Below are 21,461 nucleotides of genomic sequence, written 5' to 3'. Positions count from 1 at the left end.
AGAAGAACAGGTGACTAGTATCCCAAGTGTGTAAACTGATTTCTAGTTATATGTTGACTTTCATATCTGAAGAGTAGGTCACTTTTATCACATGTGTAAATTGATTTCTAGTGACAGGCTGACTTTCACATCTAAAAAATAGGTTAGTAATGCCATGAGTGTATAGACTTGTTTCTAATGACAGGCTGAATATCAGATAAGAAGAACAGTTGAGTAGTGTCTCAAGTGTGTAAATTGATCTTTGGTGATACAGCAAAACCTGTTATGAGAGACCGCCCCTTCTGCCAACCAAAAGTGGTCTCTCAAGACAGGTGGTCTTTCATAAGAGGTGTGTGAAAATGGACTGGTTTTCAGGGTCAATAGTTAGCATTGTTGAAAAATAAATAATACCCATACTCACTGTACATGTATCATATCCTTTATTCATAAATCATGTTAAATATTGCATGCATTCCTCTCAAAATATCTTTATATAATAAAGATATATGTCTATCAAACAATGAGAATAAAATTTATATTTCAACATCACATTAATATGTACAAAAAATGAACAGTTAGATATAACGTATATATCTTATTCTATACACTTATTCACTTGTTTTTTAAGAAATCCATTATACTTCTTTGTTGACATGTTTTAGTCAGCTGTTTGGTCTGAACATGTATCTCAATTATTGCCTTTTCCTCAATCAACTTTACACTTATTGGTATGTTTTTACTCCTTGCAACACAAAACCACTCCCATACTCGCTCGTTCAGATCTCCGTAAACTGTCCGTCATGCCATGGCATATTTCCTCTGTGCTTGTGCACCTTTCTGCCATTTGTTTCTAATGGACTCCTTATCTTTGATTACATTTTGAACTTGTGTTTTACTGACGCTTAAGCTGACTGCTATTTTGCAAGCGGTCTCCCCTTTTTCCTTTGTTTCAGTGACATTAATCCTTTCTTCCAGTGTTAAAATTTTTCTTTTTTTCAGCGGAGGTTCTGCCATTGTTATTAGTGTTGACATAAAGACTATCGGTTTTGATCAGGTTTTGGGGAAATGTGGAATAAATATATATTATGTACCATTGAATGAAACCAAATGACGTAATTAACTCATCAAGAAACAATCCATTTATTCTGAGACAAAGTTTAAATCAACAGCATTATAGCTCGATAAACAAAGGTTGTGACCATCTGCACCCAGGTAAACAGATGGTGGCTTGGTGAAACACTAACAAAAGAAATAAAAAATAATTTTAAAAAAATCCGGAAATGATTCTCACTTACTAGTACATGTATTAAAGACAATGAGCTAATTCACCCTCGAGGCATTATGGATTAACTGGAAAGACAAATGATGTACTCAAACCTACACTGAAGCCCTTTCAAACGATTTCTCACTGGGACATAAGGACTACCGGCGTTTTCTGAGTTTTCATAAAGATAAAGAAAAAATACAAACTTCTAAATTGACTGCGTATATCCATCATTACTCCCTTTGATGTTACTCTTACTGGCTATTCACATGACTTTAGCACTACAGTGGCGGTTAATGACGTACTTTAGTCTGGTTTACTGCAGTTTACAAAAGACACCATATGCTGGAGTTGTAAATTTCACAAAACTGGTACTGTAGCAAGACAAATTCTTTTTAAATACTTTATTAGAGCAATCTTTACTATTTATTAATTAATGGGGATGGATGCCAAACCCTCTATCCAAGGGGAGACCATTCTAGTCTTTCACCTTGGCAAGCTGGCAACCATTTAGCACTTGCTTTTGCTAAAACAAGCCTAAAGATGTGGCAAATATCATTTCTTCTATGGGCTGGAATTGCAAGGTGGTGAATGTGCTTCTAATGTGTTACGATCAGGTGAATATTTTCAGAGAAGCATAACTTTTTTAAAATTGGCATCTGATATGAGGAATCTATGATCTTTAATGTGTAAATTTTGATGACTTTTTAAATACTCATTAGTTATTATTTTATGTACAGTTGGTGATAGGGCACTGTTTCTTACATATTATAGTGTTATGGTTTTGGACTACTTTTGCCTAAAACTATATAAAATTGTCCATTTTTGAGCAAGTTGAATAACCCTCTCTCTCTCTCTCTTACTAAGTTAAATATGTGCTGAAAATTAAACTTTGACGATTAAAGAATCAGGGAAATTTGTCCTTTTTAAGCAAATGCCCATTACCATATAAATATATGTAAGTAAACTTGTGTAAAGGGGGTCCTAGATAGTGTCTTTATGAGCCAGGTGTCTTTTGTCTGAAGATGTCTGTTTAAGGCAGGATTTCCTATATTGCCTTTCTTTTTCTGTCACAGGTATATGAAGCAGTATTATCGTGGGTCAACCATGACTTCAATAATAGGAGGGAATATATTTCAGAGTTGATGGAAAATGTCAGACTACCTCTAATCTCTCAGGATTATCTGGTTCAACGTATAGAAGAAGAACCTCTTGTAAAACGGGACAGTCGTTGCAAGGATTTTTTAATCGAGGCTATGAAGTTCCATTTGCTGAAAGGAGAACAAAAAACAATGTTCAAAACACCAAGAACAATACCTAGGACTCCTCTAGGACTGCCAAAGGTGAATGTTGTAAACCATATTTCATAGTACATCACATGATAAATCCTTCAGTTCCCATTGGTTGATGACAGGGATTTATTTTTGGGTAGCATACATGTCACCATAACTCAAACATACTAAGCATAACTGTGGTCATAATGCCTGTTCTAAGGGCACACTTGCCATGTACTGACATCATACGTCATGTTGCATTATGTGAAATAGGACCCTTTACAGACCTCTTGTGTCTCACCTCTGTCTGCTTGGGTTCGACCCTCCGTGTGACCAATGTGGGATCTGAGAAAGCTTGCCAGTAGCTTTCTATGGATCATTGATTCTTCTTGGGTTCTTCCTCTGCCAAATATTCTGACTTCATGGATAGCCTATCATGTGCTGAAAATGGCATTAAACCTGCACAACTATATTCATGTGCAATATTCAGTCGTTACCCAGTCCCTTGGGTACTATTCTCTTTCAGATTTGTATAGTGGTATTCAGCAGGGGCACTATACCCCTCCCTCCCCAGACAGCATCATAGGAGAACAGTACCCTTATGAGAGAATGAATAATAGAATATTAGCAATAATTAATTTTTAGCAATTTATTCAACGAGGCATATCATGATTAGTTGTGGACAATGTCAGTTTGTATATCCTACTTTTGACGCTTATGGGAGAAGCTTCATATATTACAGTTGATTAAAATGTGTCTTTTCAGCTTAGTCTGTTGAGGAAATGACAGGTGGATAAATTCTATCTTTATATTTATGGAAGACAAACCAGAATAAAATTCTTAACAGTATGTCATTTACTAGTTGCATTTAGTAACACAAAAAATAGAAACATTATTATCTTTTGTACTACAAAAGAATTTTATAAAAAGATGATTAGGAAATGTACTGGAAACTGTTTTAAAAATGATTTTGTAAATTTTCAAAGGTGTTATTAATCGTGTTCACAGCTACATCTTAGCTACATTTGTGTATTTTTTCCTGTACACTGTACTATGTTTTGTAAACTACAAACTATTACTGGTCCTATTATGTATAATTTTGTATAATTTTGACAGATTATTATATTCTCTCAGTTTATAACAAGTTTTATACTCTTCTCGTTGAATTAGTGTTTTGTGTTATGTTGTAGTCAGTCTGTCCATGAACATTTCCATGTATGGCCCATAACTTTATAACAATAGAATAATTTTGATCAACATTGGCCATTTATACATTATGACTGTATGATGTGTCAAGTACTATAGCCATGCCTTCTGCTTTAAGGTCAACTCTGGTGGCCTAGTAGTTAGTGTCCACCTCGGATGCTTTAGGTTGCGGGTTCGAGCCCCGGCTGAGTTCTACCAAAGACTTAAAAAATGGTACTAACAGCTGCCTTGCTAGGTGCTCAGCATTAAGAGGTTAGTGTTAGGACTGGTCGGCCTGGTGTCAGGATAATGTGAATGGGTGGGACATCATGCTGTATGTCTGCAGCATGATGCCTCAGTGCTAGACATCACTATAAACTGGCAGACTGCAGGCATCATACCGATATGACTGAAAAATTGTTAAAACTACATTAAAAATCCAAATCACACACACACTCTGCTTTAAGGTCAAGGCCACATCAAGGGAAAAGGTAATTATATGACTTTTTTCTTTGTCCAATGAACCACTGAAAATATTTTATTGAAACTCTTGCTAATTACATGTCATATATAGATGGTGTATCTCGTACCATAGTTGTCCACCCCACTTCAAGGTCAAGGTCACAGACAAGGAAAATGTAACTCTGACCTGTATCCTTACCTTTTGAATGAATAAAGGTATGATTTTAATGAAACTTTAGCAATTTATAGATCATGATTAGAGAGTATATCTCATGATAGCCATGTTGCCAGCCTTAAGGTCAGGGTCACAGCATGGAAAACATTAAATCAGTTACAGTTATCCATGTATGGGTATAACTTTAAAAGCTGTGGATATATTTAAATAAAACTTTAGCCTGTTATGTGTCTTGCCTTGACAGTACCTCATCTTTTCAGGCATACTCCCATCTTTCACGACAAAGGTCAAGGGATAATGCATGTGAGTGGCCTGTTTCTTATCCAGGCTGTCACATTTCAACTCCTAATAATATTTTGATGAACTTTACCCATGTCCACACCTTTTCATACAGTAGTGATGTCTCTATCTAAGTGGTTAAGGTCATTAATAGGGAAACAGTCACGAGACTGGCTGTTTGCTGTACTTGTAGTATAATTTAGAATATTGTAGAAATAAAGACACATTATTCTGCACACTTTCTTTGTTTTTGCAAAAGTCAGTGCTTGTAATAGTTTTGTGATTTACAGTATTCTGCTTCCCTTTGTATGTTTCACATTGTTGGTTACCTTTGTTTTTGATAGCTCATTTTACCATATAGAATGAAAAACTGTTCCTACTCTAAACTTGATTTTAGGAAAGATGCAGACATTGTTTTATATATTTGGCTTGTATTAGAAAAGTAATACCATTGAAATCATATGTTTTTGGTACAGACTATGCATGGTGTGATACAAGAGCAGTATTTCTAATTTAATTGGTCCTAATAAAATACAGAGCAGATGTATACCTTAGTAGATAGCATGACATTTGTATCATTTTGTGTGTTTCATGGTAGCTGTAAAAGTGTAATTTTTTTCTTCTTTTGGCTAGAAATGGTTCAAATTTCAAGCTTATCAACAAGTACATTGAAATGTTTTGCCAGCAATGAACAGTAGATAAGTTTTCATGCCAAGTCATATGAGCAAGTGCCATAGTTATCCTTCTGCTGGCATATTTGGAAGGAAGGATAATAGATGTAAGATGCAGTTATACTTTCATATAAGGCTACTGAACCACTGTAGTCCCGCTAAAATGGTGTGGGAGTCATGGTAGCTCATTTGGTCTAACATCATACTTGTAATCGCTGGCCATCCATGGGTTGCTGCCTTGGGACAGCCTTTGGAAAGGTAGTAAGTTTCCATTAACTTTGCATGATATATTAAAATAAAATGCCAAAAGTACTGTTGAAAGAGAAATAGTTATACATTCTAAGCTGCTCCAGCATGTGCCTGCAGATAAAGACTCCCATATATAAAGATCATTATGCATATAAGGACTGCTGTTTTGATGAAGACAAAAGTTCCATTCATTCATAAACCAAATTGATATGTATAGAAAGACCACTTGATCTTAAAGACCACCTAAACTATGGTCCCTTGAATAGTTTTAATCTCTTATTTGTAGTTGATGTTGGTCATTGGAGGACAGGCACCCAAGGCCATCCGCAGTTTTGAGTGTTATGACTTCAAGGAAGACAAATGGAGTCAGTTGGCTGAGATGCCATCACGTAGATGTCGATGTGGTATGCATACAATACATCATGTACATCTTTATATCCCTTTTTCATGTTGCCATATTTAGAGTGGCTATCATAAAGTGAAGATTTTTTCACAAAGTGTTTCAGAGTTTTGTATCATTTATCATAGGTTTGTATCATTTAGCATTGTTCCCATGCACTACTTAATGGTACTCTTGTATCATCCATCACAGCATTGTTCCAATGTAAGACACTGCCTCATGGTACTCTTGTATCACATATAGCATTTTCCCATGTAAGACTGCTTCATGGTACTCTTGTATCATCCATCATAACATTTTTTCCATGTAAGACACTGCCTCATGGTACTCATGTATCATATATCATAGCATTCTCCCATGTAAGACACTGCTTCATAGTACTCGTGTATCATCCATCATAATATTGCCCCATGTAAGACTCTTCTTCATGGTACTCTTGTATCATCCATCATAATATTGCTCCCATGTAAGACACCGCCTCATGGTACTCTTGTATCATCCATCATAGCATTGTTCTGATGTGAGATGCTGCCTTATTGTACTCTTGTATCATATAGCATTGTTCCCATGTAAGACACTGCTTCATGGTACTCTTGTATCATCCGTCATAATATTGCCCCATGTAAGACTCTGCTTCATGGTACTCTTGTCATTTATTTAGATACTTCTTGAATATTTGGTAATTAATGTTTTAATGCTTTAATTTATGACATTTAAGAGGTTTAATAAGGTATGATATTCCGTGGAAAAAAGGCAAAATGTGATATGATATTGGCAATGAATGAATTAATTGAATTTTTATTAAACATAAATTCTACTTTGTACAGCTTATTATTTTTAAAAATTTCATTAGAGAAACTGTACATGTGTTTTATATTTTGAAATGAAATTTTAGTAGTTAGTAATTTCTAATAAGTAATTTCTCAGGCGACTTAAACTTGGTTAAGTTTTCAGAATTAATTTTCCATTTATCTTAACTGACCATGATATTTGTAGGTGTGGCCTTAGTTAATGGGCTTGTGTATGCTGTGGGAGGATTTAATGGCTCCTTACGCGTACGGACGGTAGATGTATATGACCCGAAGACAGACACATGGAGACCCAGTACCAGTATGGAGGCTAGACGCAGCACACTGGGTGTAGCAGTTTTAAATGGACTGATATATGCTGTAGGAGGCTTTGATGGTTCATCAGGTGAAACATATTAATGAAATATCCATACCACTTAATTGATCTTAATGAAATATCCATACCACTTAATTGATCGTAATGAAGAATCCACCTTAGTGATCTTAATGAAAAATCCATACACCTTAGTGATCTTACTGAAGAATCCATACACCTTAGTGATCTTAATGAAAAATCCATTCACCTTTATGATCTTAATGAAACATTCATACACCTTAGTGATCTTACTTCATTTTAATTTTCATCTTTCCTGTGAAGAATAGGCCAAATACAGCTTATTGATTTTTGCATCATTTTAATTTTCATCTTTCCTTGAAGCATTGGCAAATATGGGTTTCATTTTTCTGAAAACATTGTTATTGTACAGTGGCTGTTGCTGCTATTGTTAGCCAAGTTTTCTTCAAGATGCCATATTGCACAAATCCCAGCCAGAATTTACTGTATATATACCTCCTTTAATTTGCATGAGGGAGTGAAATCTTTCACAGCTGATTTTCTGTAAACCTAATGTAATCTAGAATCCTTATTATTATTATTTATTCAATTATGTTAAAGAATTTTCTTTCAGCTTCTTAGTAAGAGGCAGAAGTAGCAACAAAGTCATTTTACATCCAGTCTGTACTAGAGTGCTGTGGTACACCTAAGTCATTTTACATCCAGTCTGTACTAGAGTGCTGTGGTACACCCAGCTCATTTTACATCCAGTCTGTACTAGAGTGCTGTGGTACACCTAAGTCATTTTACATCCAGGCTGTACTAGAGTGCTGTGGTACACCTAAGTCATTTTACATCCAGTCTGTACTAGAGTGCTGTGGTACACCTAAGTCATTTTACATCCAGTCTGCTGTAGAGTGTTATGGTACACCCAGCTCATTTTATATCTAGTCTGTACTAGAGTGCTGTGGTACACCCAATGCTATGGTACACCCAGCTCATTTTATATCCAGTCTGTACTAGAGTGCTTTGGTACACCCAGCTCATTTTACATCCCATATGTATTAAAGTGTTATGGTATACCTAAGTCATTTTACATCCAGTCTGCTGTAGAGTGTTATGGTACACCCAAGTCATTTTACATTCAGTCTTCATTATAGTGCTATGGTTCACCCAACTCATTTTACATCTAGTTTGTTCTAGAGTGCTGTGATACACCTAAGTCATTTTACACCCCATCTGTACTAGAGTGTTATGATATACCTAAGTCATTTTACATCTACTCTGTACATAGAGGATCTCAAATGGGTAATGATTTAATATTGAATTTATGAAACAAGTTGAATAATGTACAGTTTTGCAAGCCTTGGCGAGCAAAAGCTGGATATTATTCGATGAGTTTCATAAATTTAATATTAAATTATTACCCATTTGAGATTCTCTTCATCACATAATTTTTATTTCAGTGGAAATTATTTAGATAGAAAGAAGAATAATTTCGTTCATTCTGACAGATGGAAAACCTTTCTTTGTTTTGCATAAATTATAGCCCCAAACAAAGTTGATCTAGTAAAAGTAGATTGTACTATTTTTTTACAAACTATAAATCAAAGAAAAAGCTTCCATCCGAATAAACAGAACATTTTATAAAGACAGAATAATTTTTCAGAACAGAATGATCAATGTGATGTTTTGCCACATTGTTTGGTATGGTATACAGTAGGCCTAAAGTACATGTTTACCCTAAAATATCACTTTCAGAACTAAACATTACATTGTTGAGATTTTCATGTGAAATAACATTACTGGATGCAGAAGTTTCCCATATCTACTGTAATGCATTTGTGACCAGATATTTGCAGTATTTGATTTGGAACAATAGACTGTACAGAAGACATACACCAGTTTCTTTTTGAGTTGGATTTTCATCCCATACTATACTGCATAAAGATGCTCTGTTTGGATAAAGTTCTGTCAGTTAGGAGACTTATGTCCAAATTCTTATGTGAACAGAGGTGAGTTTATTTACTTCTGTAAGTTAACATTTAAACCATGCTTGTATATACGGTGGATTCTATATCAGTGTTACAGATATACCATCCCCTTCCCCGACCCACTATCAAATAAGCAATACCCTTAGTTTTACTTCTTATTGTTGTTCTTGTCATGTAGCTTTACACCATTTGTCTTATGATGATATTGTTATACATGACATAACAAACCCCTGTGGGTGTAACATATTCCATATTCAGACAGCTGAGATAATTTTAACTCAATTTTCTTTCACGAGTTGAGTTCAAAAATGGCTGCCAAAATGTTCATTTAAAACAAAACATTCCAGAAGGTGGGGTTAAAAAAGTTTTCCCATGATCCCAGCTGATCAGTAAAGAGGATACTGCACAATTATTTCATGGGCTTATTTGGACCAATCAGAATCACATAAAGTGATATTTTGACCTGTGGTAATATAAATAATATGAAACTGTACATACTATTGGAAAACTATACCTACTGTGTGGTAATAGAGCAGTGTATCCCCCAGGCATGTAAAACTGAGGGTTAAAAAAAACCTTGGTGTCAGAACTGGGAGTCAAATAAAAAATATGGGGGTCAAAAATGTACTGACAAATTTTCATCTGACTTGTACTTTTTCAACTTGAAATAGGATTTTGCAACTTGCAGAACATACTCTCTCTCTCTCTCTAAACATACAAATAAACCTACATGCACAATTAACAAGCAAATGCACTGTCCATTCAAAGAATAATTTATTAGTTCATTTTTCTTTGAAAATCATACTTTTAACAGTCTCCTTATAATCTTTTTGAAGCAGTATTATATACCAACACATTACATACAAGCCAATACGAAAGGCCTAATAAATCTTTTTAACCAAATGGCAGTTAATTTACTGCCTGTCATAAAGTGTGTACTATCATTGGTTTCATTGTACTTTGTCCTAGAACAAATTTATCCAAAAATCAAGTAGGCTAATGAGTCATCTTCTTTGTACTAAGTTACACTTGAACTTTAAGATCTTTCTTTTATTGCAGCAAAGTTAAAACCAATAAAATCTGCAATGACCCCCTGACTTTGTAATCCAAATAACACATTTGTCCTGGCAAGTTTACTGCCTTCTTTGTTTTGAAAGAATGTATTGGGTTATAATGTGTTCTCAAGATATCTTGTGGTGAATGAGGGCAGATTTTTTAAAATTCTTAATCCTGTCTTCACAATCACACGATCAGAAGTCACACCGGTAATCTTAATGGATGTGCTGTATTCCAGTCAAGGGAATTATTTTCTCCATTTTTCATTGAAGTTAGATCCACAGTTACTCTTTTGTGTTCTGCTTCTTTCACTTTCTTCGCTAATGATTCTTAGTGCACGATGTTTTAATCAGGAGATCACTTTCTGGTGCAACAAGCATTGATGTTGTTGTTGTTGTTGTTGTGGGGTTTAACGCCATGTTTCAGCATATGATAGGCTATGCATGGCAGCCAGTATTAATGGTGGGGGAAGAACCCTGGGAAGAACCACCGACCAACGAGAAGCTACTGGCAAACTTTCTCACATACCCACATTGGCTGAATCCTAGACTCGAACCCATGCAGACAGAGGTGAGATGGCAGTGATCCGTAACGGAGAGCACTTTAGACCACTCGGCCACTGGGGGCCCCACAACAAGCATTGATATTAAACATCTAGATAGTGTTATGGCACACCTAAGTCATGTTACACTGAGTCTGATGTAGAGTGTTATAGTACATCTAAGTCAGTTTACATCTAGTCTGTACTAGTGTTATGGTACACCTAAGTAAAAAGTGACATCCCATCTGCACTAGAGTGTTATGGTACCCCTAGGTAAAAAGTGACATCTCATCTGCACTAGAGTGTTATGGTACACCTGAGTCATTTTACATCTAGTCTGTACTAGAGTGTTATGGTACACCTAGATCATTTTACATCTAGTCTGTTATGGTACACATAGATCATTTTACATCTAGTCTGTACTAGAGTGTTATGCTACACCTAGGTAAAAAGTGACATCCCATCTGCACTAGAGTGTTATGGTACCCCTAGGTAAAAAGTGACATCTCATCTGCACTAGAGTGTTATGGTACACCTAAGTCATTTTACATCTAGTCTGTACTAGAGTGTTATGGTACACATAGATCATTTTACATCTAGTCTGTACTAGAGTGTTATGGTACACATAGATCATTTTACATCTAGTCTGTACTAGAGTGTTATGCTACACCTAAGTAAAAAGTGACATCCCAACTGCACTAGAGTGTTATGGTACACCTAAGTCATTTTACATCTAGTCTGTACTAGAGTGTTATGGTACCCCTAGGTAAAAAGTGACATCCCATCTGCACTAGAGTGTTATGGTACCCCTAGGTAAAAAGTGACATCTCATCTGCACTAGAGTGTTCTGGTACGCCTAAGTCATTTTACATCTAGTCTGTACTAGAGTGTTATGGTACACCTAGATCATTTTACATCTAGTCTGTACTAGAGTGTTATGGTACCCCTAGGTAAAAAGTGACATCTCATCTGCACTAGAGTGTTATGGTACACCTAAGTCATTTTACATCTAGTTTGTACTAGAGTGTTATGGTACACCTAGATCATTTTACATCTAGTCTGTACTAGAGTGTTATGGCACACCTAGGTAAAAAATGACATCCCATCTGCACTAGAGTGTTATGGTACACCTAGGTAAAATGTGACATTTCATCTGCGCTAGAGTGTTATGGTAGACATAGATCATTTTACATCTAGTCTGTACTAGAGTGTTATGGCACACCCAGGTAAAAAATGACATCCCATCTGCACTAGAGTGTTATGGTGCCCCTAGGTAGAAAGTGACATCCCATCTGCACTAGATTGTTATGGTAGACATAGATCATTTTACATCTAGTCTGTACTAGAATGTTATGGTACACATAGATCATTTTACATCTAGTCTGTTATGGTACACCTAGGTAAAAAATGACATCTCATCTGCACTAGAGTGTTATGGTACACCTAGGTAAAATGTGACATCTCATCTGCACTAGAGTGTTATGGTACACCTAAGTCATTTTACATCTAGTCTCTACTAGAGTGTTATGGTACACCTAGGTAAAAAATGACATCTCACCTAAGTCATTTTACATCTAGTCTGTACTAGAGTGTTATGGTACAGCTAGATCATTTTACATCTCTTCTGTACTAGAGTGTTATGGTACACCTAGGTAAAAAATGACATCCCATCTGCACTAGAGTGTTATGGTACACCTAGGTAAAATGTGACATTTCATCTGCGCTAGAGTGTTATGGTACACCTAAGTCATTTTACATCTAGTCTGTACTAGAGTGTTATGGTACACCTAAGACAATTTATGTCTAGTCTGCACTAGAGTGTTATGGTACACATAGATCATTTTACATCCAGTCTGTACTAGAGTGTACATGTGGTCATTTATAAAAGTACATCAAATAAACAACTTTCACTTTCTTTATTGCGTTCGTTTCCGAATGTAGCGGAATAAGCAGTGCACATAACCTCAGAATCAAGACATGTTGAGACTTAGACAAAATGCCATTCGTAAGTAGGTGACATGTTGCCTAAAAATGTAAACTTAGCCTTCTTCTGTTAGGAAAGTGAAAATGATTTCACTCTGTGATTATTTAAGAGGTACATTGACTGACCATACCATATTTTTTTAAAATGCCCCTCGCCTTAGCCCGGTTAGTTCTAGTGTTGTAGTGAAATGTATTCATCAAGGCATCAGTAGCTAGGCCTAGTTTTTATATCAATTACATTGACAAACAAACTCTTGCCCATTCACAAGCATTATGTTTTGATAGCTGATTGACCATTAACCCTTTTCCAAGTAAGGTAGCAACTATCAATTTCCTGCATGCTATCCTTTGATGATAAAATATACAGACTTGTGTTTTAAGATCAGAATCGGTGATCTGGATATATATTAACTGCCTCTTATACACTGTTTTGTCATAAAATTAGTTTGAAACTGTAAGTGAACCAGTAGGCCTAATGGGAAATAATGGTGGACTTCGCTAAGTCTGGGATGTACCAGTTTATTAGATTGTCTGTTTTCTTAAATCATCGGGCAAATATATTCAGATTAAATATGCAAATCATTGAAACCAAAGCCTAGGTATTATTTTATTAAAGATTTAACTTTAAAATGCAAATTATGTTGGTCAGAAACATATGGGACAATGCTATGTTGTGAAATTCGCGTGATGCGCTTTAAGGTCTAAGCTGTTTTCAGACTTGACGCGTATTTGCGAAAATACATGAAAAAACAGCAAATCAGATACTATTTATTTGCTAAAATTACTACAAGTACGTATACAAATAAATAAACCATAAATTTGTGATCCTGTCAATGGACTGTTGTAATGAAGCTATATTAAAGTGAGTGGTTATATTACGAAAACCTCTCCATCTAAAAATAGATGCAACTTTTGATGGTGGGACTCCTATTTTTACCAAAATGGGAGTCCTGGACTCCTAGTTTTAAAATCCTAGCAAGACCTCTGTTATGGTACATCTAAGTCATGTTACACTGAGTCTGTACTAGAGTGCTATGGTACACCTGAGTCATTTTACATCCAGACTGCATTAGAGTGCTATGGTACACCTGAGTCATTTTACATCCAGTCTGTACTTTAGTGTTATGGTACATCCAGATCATTTTACATCTAGTCTGTACTAGAGTGATAAAATACACCTAGGTAAAAAGTGACATTATATCAACACTGTTGTTATGTTCACATAATTCTGAGTTGCACAGCAGTAAACTGCCTTAAGGCTTTGGCATATAATTTGATTGCACTACCAGTGATGCTTGTATGAGGCTTTGTCCAGGTGTGTGGATACAACATGCAGGAATGAGACAAATCAAGCTACATGTCTCAGATGGAAGTTTAATTCCATCATATTTTATGAATCTTTAAAACTTTTGTGTAAATTTATTTAATCTAGTTTGTAAAATAAATCAAAAAATTAATTTATTTATGGTCTATTTCATGAGATATTTATCAAAATCAGTCCCATGATACTACATTGCATGCTGAAACTCTCACCTAGTCGTTAGGTCATTCTTCTAATTCTACTCATTTGTAGTTCCTTCTTCTGGATCCTTGAGAATGCTCCATGTCAAAAATTCAAATTCACACAAAGTCCATGAATATTAGTACTTCTATCTTTGTCTGTGCTTTAACTCATGCTACATTGCTCACACTTCTTTTAGCTTTTAGCTTCTTTCTTCATCACGAATAGACAGTCTTCTTTCCATTGATTGTATATCATCAAATAATGTGCATTATTGTTTTTCAGAAAGCATTATATGTCACTTAATTTAATTTCATTTGATGATTCCTTTTTGGTTTTCATGAAATTTTGAGATGGTTAGTTGCATTAGTTCCTATATTTTTGTTCTGGCATTATTGTATGTTTAGCTGTTAAATTATCTTATGATGTTGTTTTCTGCATAATAAAATTACACTTCACATGTGTCATCTTGTAATAGAATATTGCGATATCACATGAGTAATACATATGCAATTAATATTTACAACTGAGCTAACGTCACCATGAAAGTATTTTTATTTCAAGCTGTGCCAGGCCAACATTTTTCACAGGAGAAAAATATATAGTTTATAGTTATAAAATCAGATAAAACATTTTCACAGCATTTTGCAAATTTCACTTTCAATGACTTATGTGAATTGAGACAGTTTTATATATGTACTAGGGTTAGTTTTATTTGTAGCTTTGCTGGTCTTAAACCAAAAGAACTTATGCAAGGGCTTGAGCCAGAGTTTGATGTGGGTTTTATTTCTATATAGTTTTCATTTTGTTTAATTTTATCTGTACTGGTGATAGTCAAGAAGAGCTTATGTGATGGCCTGTTGCCCATCATCCATGTGATGGCATATTGTCCTTCATCCATGTGATGGCCTATTGCCCATCATCCATGTGATGGCCTATTGCCCATCGTCCATGTGATGGCCTGTTGCCCATCATCCATGTGATGGCCTGTTGCCCATCATCCATGTGATGGCCTATTTCCCATCATCCATGTGATGGCCTATTGCCCATCATCCATGTGATGGCCTGTTGCCCATCATCCATGTGATGGCCTATTGCCCATCATCCATGTGATGGCCTGTTGCCCATCATCCATGTGATGGCCTGTTGCCCATCATCCATGTGATGGCCTGTTGCCCATCATCCATGTGATGGCCTATTGCCCATCATCCATGTGATGGCCTGTTGTCCATCATCCATGTGATGGCTTATTGCCCATCATCCATGTGATGGCCTGTTGCCCATCATCCATGAAATGGCCTGTTGCCCATCATCCATGTGATGGCCTGTTGCCCATCATCCATGTGATGGTCTGTTGCCCATCATCCATCTTCATCTGTTAGAAAAAGTTTGTTATCACAACTCCTCCATAATTTATAGAAGGCTCACCATGAAACTTTAGACCAACATTCATCGCAAAATGTAGTTGGTTCAAAATGAACATTCTGGCCACATCAATTGCCAGCTTAAAACTTTTGTATCGCTACTTCACCGAGTGAATGGTCATATCGTGATTTTTTTCTTTATAAAAAGACTTCTTATAATAAATAGTTAATCCTATAAAAAAAATAGTGACTAAATGCTCTGCAATGTGGCTGCCATGGTAACTGTCTTGAAAATTGCTGCTTATAAAATATTATTATCAATACTTGTTCTAAATGGATGGTCATATAGACATATTGTATTGCTTAAAGACTTCTTATGATATCTAATTTGTCTTAAATGAAAATGATGATAATTAGACTGCTAATGTGGCCACTATGGTGGCCATCTTGGAAATCTTATTTATTACTGCTTCTACGGAATGGATGGTCATATTGACATGGAGTATTTCAATAAGATTTCTTATAATATATAGTTGGCCCTAAAGGAAAATAGTTCTGATCCAACCTCCCCTGTTGATGCCATGGTATCCTGCCTGAAAATCTTGTTACTTCTCCTGAATGGATATTCATACTGGCATGGTAGTTTTGCTAAAAACTTGTTTTGATATCTAGTTGGTTGAGATGAAAATGGTGGTAAGTGACCTCCAATATGGCTGTCATGGTGGCCATCATGAAAATTTTGTTATTGTTACTTCTTTTTAACAGATAGTCTTAGCGACATAGAATTTTCACTACAAGACTTCTGGCAGTATGTCCAAAAGGAAAATGGTGTTTGGTGGTAATCTTGAAAATATTGTTTTCACTACTTCATCTGAACAGATGGTCTTATAGACAAGGGATTTTCGCTCTGAAAGACTTATTGTGATATCTAGTTTGTTGCAAATGAAAGTAATGTTGATCAGACCCCCAACATGATGGCCATCATGAAAATCTTATGAGTAAGTCCTCATGAAGGTTTGGTTGTTTCGTTACGGGTTTTCACTAAAACATTTCTCACATATGTTGTTTGTCCTGAATGAAAATGTTGTGAATGTGACCACCCAAAATTTGAAAAATCTCATTAAAGCTGCTTCTCCTGGGTGGACTTCCTGATGTGTTTTTGTGTGTTCTTAAAAGACTTTTTCTTATTGCACTATATTGTTGTTCCTGTATTAAAATGATACTGATCCAGCCTCCAAAATGTTGGCCTTGACAACCATCTTAAAAATGTTTAGATTGCATTTACTCATGCACAGATGTTTATATCAACTTTGGGTTTTCACAAAAATACATTAACAGAATGTAACTGGTTCTGAAAGGAAAGAGTGTTCATTTGACTGTCAACATTGTTTCATTGCAGGCATTGAAAAAGTCTGTCTGGTGCTACTTTCTTATGTAATGAGTGGCATTGACCTGATAGTTTCACAAAACACTTACTGAAGTACCTTATTGGGTCTCAATAAAAATTGCGCATATCTAACTGCCAACATGATTTTTATATGCATTTTTCTGAAGTGTTTTGACAGCCCAACCTTACTAATCATAGGGTCAAGTCAAAGGTCATTGCTTGCATTTTTATAATTAATCAATCTTATGAACACCATGATTTCTGCAGGCCATTGCAAAACATTTTTATACTGTACTTAGGTGACCTGTTGACATGTTAACTGGAACATGCAAGAATGTATTTTTATTTATTTATTTTACTAAATTTGGTATGTTGGAGTTTCTTAAGAATATCAGAGGTGGTTTAAATTATTAAGAAGATGAAAAGAATAAAAGGACAGAAGAAACAGACTATCCTGGAATTCTAGAAATTCTTTTTGGCCTATAGAACATTAATTTTAACATGCCACATAGAAGAATTAAAGTTTTTATAGGTATGCTTTTATATTTTATTGTCAGGAACAATTGAAAATTTGAAAAAAATATGCAAAGAAACTAAGCAAAGCAAACTGTCTGTAAAAGAACTCCTTCATACAGTAGATTTTGAGTCTTAGAAACTTGCTATTTTGGCTTTATTACTTCCTTGTTTGTAACATATATATTCTTTTTGGTTGTATTTGTATAGTGTATGACTGTTGTGTCAGCTTGTGCAATTGTCCTGTACTGTAAAATAGCTGAATCCTGTTTTATAGCATATCTTGCTATGTGATGAAAATCATTATTAGATCATTTATATTTTATCAGATGTTTACATCAAACTTTACCTTGCTTTTTGTCATTGATAGCTTGCAATTTTCATACAAGGTTTGGAAAGTGCTGAGTACTATAATGTGCGGACAGGAGAATGGCGGTTGATTGCCTCAATGAGTGTTCGGAGAAGCAGTGTGGGTGTTGGAGTAGTTGCAGGTATGTATGGTATTGTTCAGTGGAATTTTAAAGAGATATGTTAATGTTTTTCTGTAGAATTCATTTGTTCACCAGCAGTGGAAGTCCAGTGAAAACAGTCTTTTTGGTTAGTTCTGTATGAAAAAGACCTGCCCTTAAAGAGTCACTTCATACCTTAGAATCCATATTTCTTCAAATACATTACCTGATTATAATGTTAGAACTACTACTACCTTGTAAATGCAGCCTCCTGAAAATGTTTTAGATAAAAAGATAAAAGTTACCTGCCCACCTAGGTGGCAGTTAGAGTGATCTTCCCTTGATAGTGATAGGTGCCAAATCCCATGACCCATGACTACAGTTACTACTTCCACTCATATCTGATAGCACACTCTCTATGGACATAGGGCCTTAGAGCAAGTTGGATGAGTGTTCTCTTCAAAGGTAAGTGTACTCCATCTATATATTTTCAACTTTTCTGTTCTTTATTTCTTTGATTACAAAGTTTTTGGCTATTCTCTGTCATCACTTTGCCATGCTCACACACTCAAGCACCCTTGGTATGTACCTGGATGGCTTAAAATTTGTGTTCTCTCACAATGCAATAGCTGTATTTAAATAGGTGCAGGTATGGTGCGTGATAGAGAAAACTCATATAATATTGCTGTTTAATTTCCATTATGGTCAGTTACATGCAAGTTTCAATATTAATTTAGTCTTAGCATCCACTTTGTAGCTGGATACATAATGCTCTACTGATTTTACCTGTATAGGCCATCATTTGGCCTTTCCTACAACTAACTTTGTCTCACAGCTGTTATCATAGCATTCCCTTTGTAAGTATGAATAATTATGCTTCATTGTGTTTTGATGTGCATGTGGAAAACTCAGTTATATTGCTATATGCCATGGTTGGATGCATATAGATATGTATAGTTTAGTCATAGTGTCCACTTTATAGCTACTATAAATAATTTGACTTATATAGGCAGTCAGTTGGCCTTACCTACAGGTAACTTTCATTAGAATAGATATTTAGCATACACTTCATAGTATTAATTGCGATGTTCCAGTACTCTACCCATATGTGTACCCGGGTCTAGGAAATTACCCCCCTGCCATTACCCCCCTATCAATTACCCCCCCCCCCCGGTATATTACCCCCTGCCATTAACCCCCCCTCTATATAATTGTTATATCCCAAGAGTAAATAATAAATTAAAATAAATTTCAAAAGAATTTTATTTTAGTAAATGAATCTCAGCCTTTAAAACATACTTGTCCTGGAATATTCAATAGTAAAATCAGCATATCATAATGTTATATTACCATAAAATATGTTATATTTATAAGATTACAGCTGAATGTTATGTGCAATCCCTCGCAAGTATTCTAAGTGCTCTCTATTAGCAAAGTCATAACAATGTTCATAATCCGAGCATGCAGTCATGATTTTTCTTTCGAGTTGGTTCTGCTGGATGTCCTCCAAGTTGCTGAGAAATTATCACATTCAGGAATGATTGCTGTCTTTGAAGGATTGTCAAAAAGCGCCAAATGTTTGGATGGTCAGCAACAACTGCAGCTTGCATTTTTCAATATCAACCTTCAACGCTGTTGTTAGTGCAAGATTAAGCTGCTAAAATCATTTTTATTGTTGTGAAGCCAATACTCTAATCAGATTGTGTTTGTGTACACTTAATTAGAAACCATTTCTGATATACCAACACAGACACTTTTGTCCTGGTTATTAATTCTGCATTTTAGAAAATAACCCCAGACAAATGAGTTTGCCTCGCATCTCGACCAACGACACCGCAAACATTGCGTTTGAGCAAAACTGTTCTCTGTTATTATCCATGCCATGGAATGGAGATCTGAGTCCAATTCTCAAGCTTTTATCTCAGAGATCTTTCATCCTAAAGCGTTTAGCTTGATCTGGTGGGACATATATATGTGGTGCAACAGGTTACCATCCCTGTTTGCTTGACATCTTCATAAAGATGCAGTTTCATGACTTCTGCTGCTTTGTTTGAGGGAAAAAATTTCCTGCTCAGAGCCACTCCCAACATTTGGAGTCAATTCTCTTGTCAGGTTATCCAGAAGCTGTCTCACATACCTTTGGCTATGGAGATGGTCTCTCCTGGGTAATGGGATTTATCTCCTTCCACCTCTTACATGTTCTCCCCGAAATATTTTGATTGGGTAATATATTTGAAGAAGAAACCAATTTTTTTTCATAAAATATATTTCTTCAATAATACTTACCAGATCATAATACAAATACACCCACCCTAACCTCTCCCCATTATATCCATATGAAGAGCATGCCATCAGCTCCAATAGTAACTGAAGAATTCATGGTGTTATGTATATCTGTATTGTTTGTAACTCCTGGTAAATGATTTTATCTAATTTTTGTAATTTTATTCATGGCTGTAAATTGTACTGATTATCTTTTGATTTTTTTCTATGTGACTTTGGACTGTTTTAGGGATATCAAAGAAAACAAAATTGCATAGGATCTATAAATAGATGCTTATGTACTTCTTGACAGTTACTAATAATAGAATTATTAGTAAACATGTTTATGAGATTGATCCTTTTTCCCATTGGGTAGATCAGTCAGGTTGTATCTTAAAAGAATTAGGTTCATTCTTATTGGATGAGTTAGGTCACATGAATAGGTATTTTGAAACATTAGAATGAGTAGTAATTATAGGTTACTGCATTTGTATGGGAAAATATGAATGAGTTTTTCGAATGGAAATACTGCATGACCATGGGAGTGCAGTATATCCATCTGACAAAACAAGTTTATATTTTTCCATACAAATGCAGTAACCTTTTTATTATATGCTCATTTTTTTATTCTACCTAATGCTTAATTATATTAACAAAATACACTATGAGAAACAAAGTAACTGAATGTATGCTATATTCCAAACTAAATACACAAACGCAGATTCATCGTTACACAACAACATTATTACTGCACACATAACTCCGCCCAGAAAAATTTGAACTTAGTCGTGTGCTTGACATAACTTTTGAAAGAAAATGGCGTGTCTAGTTAAAATTGAAATTTGGAGTCATATTGTGAATGAATGCGAATTGCAACAACTTTTCCATTTAATTTGGAATAAATAGATTTAATATTTTTTTTCTTGATTTTATGAAATTTTGTGAGTATGGACTGGATTTATTTGTGACAATTCCACATGAAATACATCGGATTGAAGAAGTGAGGGAGAAGCATGTTGACATCAGCAAATGTGTTTCTGTTTCTGTCATTGAATTTTTCAAATCATATTGTGGGAAAAATATGAAGTCTTTCAATTGCGATTATCAAAAATATGCTATGGAATTTAATGCTTATTTCATTTTGAGTGCAATAAGGAGGATGTAATTGCACTTGTATTCGAAATTACAGTACAATTTCGAAATGTGTAATTAAGATTGAGAACCTATGACATGGCTCATGTAATTCAGATTTGCAGAACTGAGAAATTACATTCTAAGGAAATTCAGGATATAAAACTGTAAGCATATTTTTTTGCCATTCTTATCACCAGCTAAAGAAGACAATATATGC

The 21,461-nt window shown here is 35.2% G+C and overlaps 1 protein-coding gene across 1 annotated transcript in view; it reads left to right on the top strand.

Annotated features, from left to right (window-relative positions):
* LOC149805960 (kelch-like protein 3) overlaps positions 1-21,461 on the top strand; it is a 66,025-nt gene that overhangs the window by 21,376 nt on the left and 23,188 nt on the right. The window contains exons 6-9 of the mRNA XM_089950752.1: positions 2,320-2,586; positions 5,825-5,942; positions 6,935-7,132; positions 17,789-17,890. Coding sequence (XP_089806878.1) covers positions 2,320-2,586; positions 5,825-5,942; positions 6,935-7,132; positions 17,789-17,890 — 685 coding nt within the window. The remainder of the gene's footprint in view (positions 1-2,319; positions 2,587-5,824; positions 5,943-6,934; positions 7,133-17,788; positions 17,891-21,461) is intronic.

Source organism: Sinohyriopsis cumingii, chromosome 2 (assembly GCF_028554795.1).
Source record: "Sinohyriopsis cumingii isolate HCF-2022 chromosome 2, ASM2855479v2, whole genome shotgun sequence".
NCBI lineage: Eukaryota > Metazoa > Mollusca > Bivalvia > Unionida > Unionidae > Sinohyriopsis > Sinohyriopsis cumingii.
This window is presented reverse-complemented; position numbering and strand designations above follow the sequence as displayed.